The 13,909-nt window shown below is 40.6% G+C and overlaps 1 protein-coding gene across 1 annotated transcript; it reads right to left on the bottom strand.

Moving 5' to 3' along the window:
* Positions 1-9,588: 9,588 nt before the first annotated feature.
* On the bottom strand, positions 9,589-10,170 carry LOC138901654 (uncharacterized). The gene has a single exon (XM_070189434.1). The coding sequence runs from the start codon at positions 10,168-10,170 to the stop codon at positions 9,589-9,591; it is 582 nt and encodes a 193-aa protein (XP_070045535.1).
* Between the last annotated feature and the right edge of the window lie 3,739 nt (positions 10,171-13,909).

Genomic DNA, 13,909 nt, shown 5'->3' with positions numbered 1-13,909 from the left:
TCTATCCTAATCCTAATAGGATAAATGCCGGATGAGCTTTCTGCAGTTAATAGAACATCAATCTCAAATGTAGATTGCTTTTGGTAACTACTATTAAATACAAATCCACCCTTATCCTTTGAATACTTATTGCTGTCAGAATTTAAGGATTAAAAAGAGTTATTCAAAAACATGGGGCATCCTGCGAATTGAACTCGGGACCTCTCGCACCCGAAGCGAGAATCATACCACTAGACCAAATGCCCAGCTATTTAGTGTCCATCATAGAACATCGTAATGAACCAAAAGTTCCACATGTTTTTGTATTTGGTAGAAACAACCATTTTCTTTTGACGAATTGTCACATGCTATTAGTGAGAGCCGAGGATAGAAATTATAGTAGTGTTTACTCGAAAAATGGATAGAGTTAAATTTATACGTAATTCTAAGAATACGTGGTATAACTTGATACGAATTGAAAAGATAAGTAGAAATATATCGAATATTGACTGTAAAAAGGAATGAATACCAAACCAATTTGAGTAAAGAATGAATGATAATCGAACAATATGAATCAATGTCCAAAACCCAAAAAAGGATAATATTTGCTATATGCATATAAATCTCAATAATCTCTGGATGTGAGGGTGTCTCAATGTATTTCAATGTCCGTTTCACAAATGATAGTGACTCTTCATATAGTGGAGGAACCCTACTTTGGATATAATTAAAAATACATAGTGGAGATCCCATGATAGATTAGTTAATTAGCTTTTCCTAGATTTCCGCCGAGATTCTCTTTCCTAGTGCGGCTACAATGTCTCTTTGTCTCTTGGATCGATATCGATCTTGGTAGGTCTCGGTATTGGTCGGTCTCTGTATTGGTCGGTCTCTGGGTCTCGAGCTTGATATTGACTCGAGCTTGATCGGTCTCTAGGACTCGAGTTGGATATGGACTCGAGCTCGATATTGATTCGAGCTTGATATTAATTGGTCTCTAGGTATCGATCTCGATATTAACTCGAGCTCGGTATTGATCAGTCCCTGGATCTTAAGCTCGATAACCCAACTTCACATCACAGCTTGAAATTATAATGACGACCCTCAGTCCATCATGCTTCAATATTGACTAATTACATGAAGGGCAAATTTGGTTTTGACCGTATGCAGATAGTCCCCTCGTTTCTCGGAAAGAAGGTGGTGAGAAACGATATGATTTTTCAACCTCTGACTAGATACATACTGACGTCTGCGTCGAGCCCGCTTGTGACGTATGTGACAAACGTCCCGTCGGTCCAGTTACCAAGGCATTAAATACGCATCAGACGATGGTCGGCCACTACTAATTTTGAACCGTCACTGTGAAATCTATAAATAGCCCCCTTCTTCATCATTTCAAACTTTTACCTTCAAACATCTTCCTATTCCAATCTTCACAGTTCTTCGTCTTCCCCAAAGCTCTCTATTCCCAGGTTTTAAAATTTCTTTGCTTGTTCTTCTCAAAACACCAAATACCTTACTCTCGCTTCTTCTTTGTTCACAAAAATTTAGATGGCAAAAATATCTAAAACTGTTCCGTAGAAAGAGGCTGTTTCCTCATCTCGGCCGGCCGGCGAGAAAATAGTGGTGGAGCCAGGCCTTAAAGAACTTGTTCCTGGGGTGTGTGTTATTGATTCTGATTTTAAGGTTGAGAAACCCTCATCGGTTGCTGGTCGATGTGAGCTGGTATCGAGATATATATGCTCGATACCAAAAAACCTTCTTGATATGGTGAAAAAAGACTGCCATTGGGAAAACAAAGAGGTTGTGATACCAACATCGGAGGAGGCGATTACTACCCACATGGAAGGGTACCTTAGTGTTTGCACTTACCCTTTTACGCTGGGTCCCCCCGATCCGATAATCGTTGATTTTTGCAAGAAGTATCAGGTGACCCTCAGCCAAATTCATCCTTTTTTCTAGAGGATCGTGATACTGCTCCGTTTTTTTGTGAGCAAAATCGACGGGCTTCCCTTTACCCTCGACCACCTCATAAGATTATATAGTCCTCGGCTTTATCGAGGTAGGCTGATAAAGCTTCATCGTCGGGCCACCAAGGCATTCTCCTCGATCATAGATAAAGATAAAGATCGAGGTTGGATGGGCCGGTTTGTTCGGGTGAAGACTTCGGACCTGATCCCGGTTGAGAGTATGCCATTTCCCGAGAAATGGAATATGAAGCGTAAGTATGATCTCCTCTTAAATTTTTGTTTGTTGTTTTACTTCTTCCCCCTTTATTATTAGTATTTTTGTCGATGCAGCCTTTGCTTGGATGCCGGGTGTGGTTCCCCATCTCAAGAACTGGGACAGGAGCCTGGTTTTGACGTCAAAATATGCCGAGCGCGCATGGCACGATTTGTCAAAGGGTCGGTGGGAGGCTCGTACTCACGGTAAGCCTTCATCTTGGCTTACCGATTTGCCTATCGTTTGAGGCGACATATTTGCCCGAAGCATTAGTTTTTCTTATTTTCTCCTTTTGCAGGTCTCAAAAAGGATGCAGTTATGAGGCCTCCATCCGGTGATGAAGAAGTTTTTCCGCCTGTCTAGAAACCGACAAAGGAAAATAAGAGAAAAAGGACCTCGGGCTCCGAGGATCAAAATCCTAAGAAGAGAGTGGCCCGTAAACCCAAAGGGATCACAATCCCACTGTCTATGGATTCATTCCAGAGACTAAGGGATGAAGAAGAAGAAGAAGAAGAAGGTGATTCTGGGCTGGTGGCCCGTGCACGGGCTAGCACCGATACGCAAAATAGTCCGGTACTGGTGGGAGCTGATACCGCTCTGTCCAGGCTTGAAGAGGTCGAGGAGGAGATTCTGACTCAAGTTCCTGAGCCGAGAGCGACTGAGGATGTTTTACCTCGGGGAAAAAAGACCGTTGAAGAGGTGGTGGTTGCCAGTGCAGGAACCAAGCTTAAGTATCCCCAAGACGGAGGCTGCGCCCCGAAAAACTTACTCGGGGCAATAGATATCAGAGATGCCCCCTTGTTTCCTTCGTTTTCGCAGTCGATGATACGTGACGCTCAGGCCATGGAGGCCTATCACGGGGAAGGAGCCCATGAAGAGGAAGACCCTTTCCGTGGTTATTTTGTCGGGGTAGAAGATGTCACTGGTCTTGGTGATTCGGAGGCTCCGAAGAAGAGCTCGGGCGAGGTGAGAGTGTCATATCTTTTCAACGAAGCTCAACAAGCCCTGAATCGGGTAAGTTTATATTTTATCTTTGTCAATTTCCATACTTGTATTTTGCTTTCCTTGTATAATTCTTTTTTTCTATTCTTGTAGGCTTTTGCGCTTCATCACGAAGCATTCCTCCGATCCCGAGGGGAGCTGAGTCGGTATAAAGCCGAAGTCCGAAGTCTTACTGAGGAGAGAGATGCCTTTAAACTTCTCAGTGAGCAGAGAGAAGGAGAATCAAAGGGACTTCGGACTGAGCTAGAAGCAGCTCAGAAAGAACAAGCCGATTTGTCTGAGCAGGTAAAAAGAATCTTTGAAGTTAATGACACCGCTTCGGGCTTGATGGCTAATAGTTCGGTTCCACAGGTCCAGCAAAAGTTTGACGTGATCAGGCAACTTCGTGTTGAAGTGGACGTAGTGAGGGCGGAGGCTGAAGAGTGGAAAAAGAACATGGATCACCTTGCCTCATAAAATAAGGCCACCCGAGATCAAACGGCGTCGGCTGAGACCCAACTCCGAAGTTTGAAAGAGAAAACCTCGATGCATGCCAAGAAAGTCGAGGAGTTCTAGTCTCGGTTGGGCTCAACAATTTCTGATCGAGAGAGACTGACCACAGAACTTGCAGCGGCCAAATCGGAGGTCGAGATAGCCACTGTTAATGCTGATGCGATGGTGGCCATCTACCGGTCCGATGCCGATGCTGCTCAGGTCTGAGCAAAGGAGGTTGCTGAAACTGCTCAGGCTCGGGCAAACTGGGTTTTCGAGCATGCTAAATGCCAATCTCGAAGGGAGACTCTCTAAGAGATTCATGCTCGTGGCTTCGATCTTACAGCCGAGATCGAGAAATCTAAGGAGCTTGAAGCTGAAACGAGAGTGTTGGCTTTTCCCGATGATGATAATACCGGGAGTACGAGCGGATCTGAAAGTGAAGGGGGCCTCGAGGGCAAATATGCTGCTCCCGGAGAGGACTAAGTCCTTTAGTATTTTTTGTGTTTCTTATAAGACCGTTCTGGTCTTTTGTAGAGAAATTTAATCGAGATGTGCTGCCATTGTAAATGAATTTTTAACATCTATAAAAAACTTTTTTCCTTTTGTAGCTTTTGAATCTTTCTCCCCTTTTTTGTTAATTTATATAAATGTAAAAAAGTGCCTTAGCATGTAATAATTATTTGAAGGTCCAAGACTGAGATAGTAAGGACCAGTAGCAAGTACTGTGCTTGACCGTTTCTTATAGGTGGTCCCCGAGTGAATGTTCTAACTCTAACCGAGGCGACTCTTGGGCTTGATAATTAGATGTCAAATGAAATGATTTGCTCAAACTTGAAGCAGAGTAGCCTTTAGGTATGATATGTAGTCCTCGAGTGAGAATGGTTTGTTCGAACTCAAGTTAAGGTAGCCCCTAGGCTTTTATAGTCGAGTGAGAATGATTTCTCGAATTCGAATTAAGGTAGCCCTTAGGCTTTATAAGTAGTCCATGAGTGAGAATGGTTTGTTCGAACTCGAGTTATGGTAGCCCGTAGGCTTTTATAGTTGAGTGAGAATGATTTCTCAAATTCGAATTAAGGTAGCCCTTAGGATTTATACGTAGTCCTCGAGTAAGAATAATTTCTCAAATTCGAATTAAGGTAGCCCTTAGGCTTTATACGTAGTCCTCGAGTGAGAATGGTTTGTTCGAACTCGAGTTAAGGTAGCCCTTAGGCTTTTATAGTCGAGTGAGAATGATTTCCCGAACTCAAATAAAGGTAGCCTTTAGGCTTTATACGTAGTCCCCAATTCGGGGCAGTAGTTCGATCTCGAATTGAGGCGGCCTTTGGGTTTGATAGATAGTCCCCGAGTGAGAATGGTTGTTCGAACTCGAGTTAGAGTAGCCCTTAGGCTTTATGGTTGAGTGAGGATTTGCTCAAACCGGAATTAAGGTAGCCCTTGGGCATTTGTAGTCGAGTGAGGATTTGCTCGAACTCGAACTCGAACTCAAAGTATTGCAGCCTTTAGGCTTTGTAGTCAAATGAGAATGATTTCTCGAACTCGAAGTAATGGTAGCCCTTGGAATTTGTGGTCGAGTGAGTGTTTGCTCGAACTCGAAGTAAAAAATAGCCTTTAAGCTTTATGGTCGAGTGAGTGTTTGCTTGAACTCGAAGTATTGGTAGCCCTTGGGCTTTGTAGTCGAGTGAGAATTTGCTCAAACTCGAAGAAAAAAAAGCCCTTAGGCTTTATGGTCGAGTGAGTGTTTGCTCGAACTCGAAGTAAAACATAGCCTTTAGGCTTTATGGTCGAGTGAGTGTTTGCTCGAACTCTAAGTAAAAAACAACCTTTAGGCTTTATGGTCGAGTGAGTGTTTGCTCGAACTCGAAGTAATGGTAGCCCTTGGGCTTTGTAGTCGAGTAAGAATTTGCTCGAACTCGAAGAAAAAATAGCCTTTAGGCTTTATGCGTAATTTCGAACTTGAATCAATGTAGTCCTTGGGTTTTGTATAATTAGATCTCGTTGATTTTTCGGATGATAGTCCCCGATTTATGGGGTAATCATTCAAACTACAGTTATGGTCGGCCTTTAAGCCTGTTTGCATAATAGATCGAGAATATGGAGTAGAAGAACCTTTTTGAGGTATGATATATCTGTAAAGAAGAAATTTCTCTTTATATGTCATCATACACGTGTACATGTTTTTTGCCAGGGCTCGAGCAAACTATGCGGGCATGGTTCGTTTGACCATTTGGCCATTACAAATATTTCCTGTCGAGACCATGTTGACATGAAGTAATTTTCTTGTACCGAACTTGATATATTCGAGGGGAATGCCCCCCAGTATTCGAGGCTGATTGTAAAGAGGCCTCAGATACTGTTGAATTTCTCTAAGTTAGCACGATCAATGGTTGCCTCATTAAAAACCTCACCGAAAGACCTATTTGGGACAAAACCGGTCTAAGGAAAAAAGAGTGCAATGCGTGCTTTCAGACCTAAAGGCTTCAAATTGAAGAATCCATTCCTGTTTCTGGTCTAACACTTGCAAGGGTTAGTTTCGAAATACAAATGAACATGGGAGGGTCGTACCTTAGCACTAGTATCGCTTCAGGTGCGATACGTTCCAATTGCTCGGTAGTCATTTGCCGTTTATCATGGCGAGCTTGTAGGATCCTTTTCCGACGATTCCGAGAATCTGATATGGTCCTTCCCAGTTCGGACCCAGTTTCCCTTCATTCGAATTTCTGGTGTTGAGGGTGACTTTTCTTAGCTCCAAGTCCCCGATTTTAAAATGTCGAAGATTGGTCCTTCGATTGTAGTACCTCTCGATTCGCTATTTTTGTGCGGCCAATCGGACGAGAGCTGCTTCTCGTCTTTCGTCCAACAATTCTAGGCTCGTATTCATGGTCTTGTTATTTGACTCATTTGTTGCATATCAAAACCTGATGCTAGGTTCTCTGACCTCGGCCGGGATCAGGGCTTCGGCACCATAAACCCACGAGAATGGTGTTGCTATGGTACTGGATTTCGATGTTGTGGCGTATGCCCATAGGACCTCGGGTAGTATTTCTCTCCATTTTTCTTTGGCATCGGTCAATCTCTTCTTAAGATTTTGGATGATAGTTTTGTTGGTCGATTCAGCTTGTTCGTTCCCGCTGGGATGATACGGAGTTGATAGGATCCTTTTGATCTTGTGATCCTCGAAAAATTTAGTTACTTTACTGCCGATGAATTATTTTCCATTTTCACATACAATCTCGAATGGCATCCCGAATCGACATATGATGTGATCCCAAATGAAGTTTATCACTTCTTTTTATCTTACTTTCTCGAAAGTATGTGCTTCAACCCATTTAGAGAAATAATCAGTCATAAACAAAATAAACTGAGCCTTACCTGGGGCCGATGGGAGGGGGCCAACGATGTCCATTTCTCATTTCGTGAAAGGCCATGGAGATAGGACCGAGTGGAGTAGATCCCAGGTTGATGAATCATGGGCGCATGTCTTTGGCATTTGTAGTATTTTCGAACGAACTCCCTTGTATCTTTGCCCATATCGGTCCAATAATACCCTGCTCTGATTACTTTGTGGACCAGCGAATCGGTACCAGAATAATTTCCACAAGTGTCCTCGTGAATTTCCCGTAGGATGTAATCGGTATCTCCCGGTCCTAAACATATTTCCAATGGTCCATCGAATGTCCTTCTAAATAGCGTTCCATCTTCGGACAGGGTGAATCGTGCTGCCTTTGTGCACATAGCTCTCGATTCCTTCAGATCCGATGGAACCTTCCCGTTCTTAAAGTAATCTATGCATTTGTTTCTCCAATCCCAGGTTAAACTTGTGGAATTTATCTCGGCGTGACCTTCTTCGATTATCGATCTCATGAGTTGTACGACAGTCCCCAAGTTGAGTTCGTCATCTTCGACTGATGAACCTAAGTTTGCAAGAGCATCGGCATCGCTGTTCTGTTCTCGGGGTACATGTTGCAAAGTCCATTCCTTAAATCGACGTAAAGTAACCTGTAGTTTATTCAAGTACCTTTACATTCGGTCTTCTCGGACTTCTAAAGTCCCATTAACTTGGTTTACCATGAGAAGAGGATCACACTTAGCTTCTACGACTTCCGCTCCCAAGATCCTACCTAGTTCGAGACCTGCAATCACGGCCTTATACGTGACCTCATTGTTAGTCAATTTTGTAGTTCTGATAGACTGTCTAACTACATTACCTGTGGGTGATTTTAGTACAATGCCTAGTCCGGACCCCTTCGCATTCGAGGCACCATCCATAAAGAGGGTCCAGACTCCCGAAGAGGTACCCGATTTTATCAGTAGCTCTTTTTCAATATCGGGTATGAAGGCTGGCGAAAAGTCAGCCACGAAGTCCGCCAAGATTTGAGATTTGATAGCGGTTCGGGGTCGATTCTCAATATCATACCCGCCAATTTCTATGGCCTATTTGGACAATCGACCCGAAAGCTTGGGTTTGTGCAAAATATTTCGAGGAGGATAAGTTGTTACAACATGTATCAGATGACACTGGAAATATGGTTTTAGTTTCCTAGAGACGCTTATTAAAACAAGCGCTAACTTTTCTAAGTGTGGATATCTAGTTTCAGCCTCGCTTAAGATCCGACTGACATAATAAACAGGGAATTGCGTACCTCGTTCTTCTCGAACCAGAACTCCACTTACCGCTATCTACAAGACAGCTAAGTACATGTAAAGCAGTTCGCCCACTTTCGGGGTATGAAGCAGCAGCGGGCTTGATAAATACCGCTTTAGTTCTTCCAAAGCCTGTTGGCATTTTTCGGAGTCCATGCAAAATTGCTTTTCTTCTTCAGCAGTGAGAAAAATCGGTGGCTCCTATCTGAAGATCTCGAAATGAATCGTCCTAGGGCGGCTATCTGCCCCGTTAGCCTCTGCACGGCCTTTATATTATCTACTACCGTGACGTCCTCGATATATTTGATTTTATTGGGGTTGATCTCGCCTGGATACCATGAAACCAAGAAACTTGCCCGAGCCAACCCCGAATGCACATTTTTCGGGGTTGAGTTTCATATTGTACACCCTTAGTATGTCGAAAGTTTCCTGTAATTGCTTTAAATGGTTCTCTGCTCGCAAGGACTTAACTAACATGTCATCAATATAAACTTCCATTGAATTTCCTATTTGTTTTTTGAACATTCGATTTACTAGGCATTGATAAGTTGCACCAGTAATTTTTAAACCGAATGGCATCATGTTATAATAGTAGGTACCGTACTTAGTGATAAATGAGGTCTTTTCCTATTCTTCCGGGTTCATCTGTATCTGGTTGTACCCGGAGTAGGCATCGAAAAAACTGAGAGTCTCGTCGCTGGCCGTGGCATTGATCATACGACCGATATTAGGCAAAGGAAAAGAATCCTTAGGGCATGCTTTGTTCAGATCTTTATAATCTATACACATTCTAACTTTGTTTCCCTTATTAGCGACTACCATCACATTTGCTAGCCATTCGGGGTATTTTACTTCTCGAATGGATCCTATTTTAAGAAGTTTGATTACCTCGTCCTTGATGAAGGCATGTTTGACCTCGGACTGGGGCCTTCTTTTTTGCTTTACCAGATGGGATTTTGCATCCAAGCTTAGTCTATGAGTGGTTATTTCGCGGTATCCCTGTCATATCAAGATGGGACCAAGCGAAATAGTTCATGTTAGCTATAAGAAATTGAATAAGCTTTTTCCTGAGCTCGGGATCTAACCCCGTGCCCAGGTATACCTTTCGCTCGGGCAGATGTTTGATTAGCGTGATTTGCTCCAGTTCTTTGACCGTTGATTTGATAGCGTCGGAATCAGCGGGACCACGAAGGATCGAGGGACCGCATAGTCATCATCTTCGTTAGTCTTCTGATTCTCTAGTTGGGTCGAGGCTAACGTTTGTGATTGCTATTTGGTATCACGTTCCTCCTTCGAATTTGATCCCTTTGTCGATGATAGTGAAGATATCGGAATCACTTCATCAACGACAAACATTTCTTTTGCTGCTGGTTGCTCCTTGTAGATCGTTTTGATTCCCTCCGACGTTGGAAATTTCAGAACCTGGTGAAGGGTCGAGGGCACGGCTCTCATATTGTGGATCCATGGCCTCCCGAATAGGGCGTTATATCTCATAACGCCCTCGATCACGTGGAACTTCATTTCTTTGATGGTCCCAACCACGTTTACTGGCAAATTTATCTCTCCCTTAGTAGTTTCACATGCCATATTAAATCCGTTTAGCACCAGGGCTGCGGGCACAACCTGGTCCTGTAGACCGAGTTTCTCTACGACCCTTGATCGAATGATGTTGGCCGAACTACCTAGATCAATTAACAAACGCTTAAATTGAGTTTTATTCATAAGTACAAATATTACCAGTGCATCGTTATGGGGTTTCATGATTCCTTCCGCATTTTCGTCACTAAAGGACAAGGTTCCTTTAGGTGTGTAATCCTGAGTCCGAAATCGCTTCTCTCTTACAATCGACATCTTAGTGTGTTTAAGCACTGCCCCCAGGGGGACATCGATCCCTCCGATAATCATGTGGATGATGTGTTATAGCTCTTCTTGTTCATTTTGTCTATTGAAATCTCTATTTTTGAAATGGTTTTTGGCCCGGTCATTTAAAAATTCTCGAAGGTGCCCTTCATTGAATAACCGGGCTACCTCCCCTCTCAACTGCCCATAGTCTTCAGTTCTGTGGCCATGGGTGCCATGATACTTGCACATTTGATTGGGATTTCTCTGGGCTGGATCGAATTACAGAGGTCGAGGACACTTAGTATCTTTGATGCGTCTGATAGCCGACACGATGGCGGATGCATCGATGTTGAAGTTATATTCTGATAACCGTGGTGTGAGCACCTAATTTTTGACTATATTTGAATTTTTATCACCTTCTACTATGTAAATATTTTCAGAATTTAATACATATATTTTTTTTAGCTTTGTTACACTTATACATATATATATATATATATAGAAAAAATTATTAATAATTTAAAAGGTCAATTATTACTATTAATATTATTTTTATCTTTATTTTTAAATAAAATGAATTAAAAACCGAAAATAAATAAAATTTAAATTTTTTTTTTAAAAAAGAAAAAATTTCGGATGGGAATTAAAAAATAGGAAAAGTAGAAATATAAAATTAAAAAGTAAAAGTAAAAGTAGGTAGAAATTGTTTAATAAAAAAAGTAAAAAAAAGTGGAAAATTTAAAAAATAAAAGTAAAAGAATGTGGAAATTTAAAAAATGAAAAGTAAAATAAAGTTGGAATTAAAAAATAAAAGTAAGGGTATCTGATTTTTTTTTAAAAAAAAGAAAAAGTAAGTGGAAAATAAAAAAAGAAAAATAAAATAAGTGGGAAATTAAAAAAGAAAAGTAAAATAAGTGGGAAATAAAAAAAGAAAAGTTAAAAATGGGATTTTAAATATATTAAAAGTAAAAAAAATTGAGAAATTAAAAAATAAAAATAAAAGAAAGTGGGGAATTACTTTTTTTTAAAAATAAGAAAAATGGGAAGTGAAAATTCTTTTTAATTAAAAAAAAAAATAATAAATAAAAAATAAAAATATGAAAATTTCAAATTTTTTTTCTATAAATAGAAGAGAAATGTGATGAAAAAAAGAGAGAGAGAAAGGAAAACATAGGGAGGAAGGAATTGAGAAAAATTTATTTATCTTCTTTTAGGATACGGAAATTTCTATTCGTGTCATTCTTTCTTCGGCTTTTTTTCGAAAAATCCAGCAGCTTCACCACCCCAAAATCACCAGCCCTTGACCACTTTTGAGTTATCATTAACCCCTCCTCCCCTCCCCCCCCCAAAAAAAAGCTTCAAAAATAACCACTAAATCGTTAGTTTTGCAAGGTCGATTGAGATTGCAAGTTGAGATTTGCCGCTCGAGTTTTCCGTGGTCCGGAGAGTCCAGTTGAGAGTTATCCGATCATTAAGTGGTTGTAATTTAAATCCACAATCATCAATACAAAGGTTCACTTCTCTTTCTATTTTTTTTTTCTCATTAATGTTTTGGGTCACTTTGTTTTAATTTAACTTTGAGTATGATATGATCGAGTTCGCATCTGAGTGTGGTAAGATTAATTTGTTCTCATGTTGAGTATTTGTTAAGATTAATTTATTGTCCTTTTTAGTAATTCATACGGTTAATTTTATTGATGAATATGTATTAATTCGTTACTTTTCTTGTTTATTCAATGAAGTAATGGCTTTCCATTTTATCATGCTTTAGTTTCATTTTGATTTCCTATCTTAGTGATTAAATTGATCCTGCCCGTATCTATCTTTTCCTGCCATAAATTTAGTCTAATTTCAAATATTGGTTAGTAGTAAAATTATAAGAGATTAGGTTAGGCCATGATTGGTGTAACACTTTAATTGAACTTCCCTAGCGTATTTATGGGCTAATTGTTGCACATGACCAAAAACAAATAAACATTCACAAGCTAGCCAACTTTTTCCATAATTAATTTACTTCATTTCCTCCATAACAATATACATACCTCATGACCTTACAATAATGTCAAAATTAGTAATTAAATAATATTCAAACACCGTAGCTTGATTTAGGCGCGATTAATAATAAATCATCGTGACTATGGGTACAGTTCCTGTGGCATAGTTATGATACGTAAACCTCATTTCAAGTACGCGTTTCACGCGACTTGACCATAACTTCAAATAATAATAAAAATAAACATGTTGTAAATCGCGGGTGTGTTTCACGTGGCGCAGTTTGCAATGTGTACCAAAACGATAAGTGTGCGATATCGCGACTTGTTCAAATAAATTCCATAAATATTAAAAAGCGATAAAAACAAAAATGCACAATGGGTTTAAAACATGTAATAAATCAGATAATTACGCCAAGTATTAATTGTTAAGCGACTGTGCTAAAACCACAGAACTCGGGAGTGCCTCACACCTTCTCCCAGGTTAACAAAATTTCTTACCCGGTCTTCTGTGTTCGCAGACCAAAAATAAGAGTCAAATTTCCTCTATTTGGGATTCTAAAATAAATCGGTGACTTGGGACACCATAAATTATTCCAAGTGGCGACTCTGAATAAATAAATAATCCAATTTCGAATAATGTCACTTAAATTGGAAAAACTCCCATATCCCTTATCCCCTCGGGAAAAAGGAGGTGTGGCAGCTCTGGTGACTCTGCTGGGGAATAAGAACCCAGAATCTCTGGTTCAGGGTTCAGAATTCGAGCTTAGAATAGCTGTTATACTTGGCTTTTATTTATTATCTGATTTTTACGTGTTTGAGCCTAATGTGCTAAATGCCGCTTTTTACCGCTTTGATATTGCTTGAACTGTATATAAACTGTTACGGAACCCTCTTCTCTCTGAGTCTTCTAAATCTTTTGGAAAGCGTGCGCTTCGCGTGACTTCTTTTCTGTTAGAGTCATATCCTAATTTTAGAACGAGGTTCGGACAAGTTATAAAGCCGGTGAAGCTTCTATATTCCCGGTACGCTGCCCTTCCCCCCCCCCCCCCGGCTCGAGTTGTCTGCTCGGGTAAGCCAGGTCTAGAACAACACACCTAGGATCTAAACCTAGAATAACATAGCCTCATGCCGGATCCCTAGTAGGAACGTTTATTTGCATCACGTGCATTTGACTTTGGGGACTCAACATAGGGGTTGGGTCCGTCTAGGACAGGTGTACCCAATATATTGGACCATCTTGATGCATTTTACGTGCTATTTGTGCATATGTTTGTTTCGGCTTGCATGTTGACCGGCTTCTAGAATAGGGAAATGGAACCAAGAAAAAACAAAGAGTGAGGTAAAAAAAAAACATTTACCCGGTTTTGAAAATCCAGGTATTTGAAAAATACTGAAACTTTGAAAAAAAAAGTCATTTTCAAAATAAGTCGTGTTTTCCTATTGCTCCAAAACCTACCAAACTACGCGGGTCTGATTCTCACCGGATGTGAGATACGTAGGCAACCCCTATCAGGTCCGACCATATTTTTTCAAAACTAATCAAAATAAGAACCTTTTGAAACATGATCATCACCCGGGGTCGTTCTTGTCAAAATAGCCTTAAAACATTCTCCTGGAGCGCCGAAAAGCTATTTTCACAAGAATAGCCACAATGTAAACCCAAGTCAGTCTTTTCTCCTATAACCAACCTCAGTTGGCAGAAACAACCCTAAAAATTTTCCTCAAGTGCTGAAAGAACCGTATTTGCAAAAAAA

The sequence above is a fragment of the Nicotiana tomentosiformis genome, chromosome 11 (assembly GCF_000390325.3).
Source record: "Nicotiana tomentosiformis chromosome 11, ASM39032v3, whole genome shotgun sequence".
NCBI lineage: Eukaryota > Viridiplantae > Streptophyta > Magnoliopsida > Solanales > Solanaceae > Nicotiana > Nicotiana tomentosiformis.
This window is presented reverse-complemented; position numbering and strand designations above follow the sequence as displayed.

Coding starts and splice junctions, on each gene's coding strand:
- LOC138901654 (XM_070189434.1), bottom strand. CDS start 10,170: ATGTCGATTGTAAGAGAGAAGCGATTTCGGACTCAGGATTACACACCT.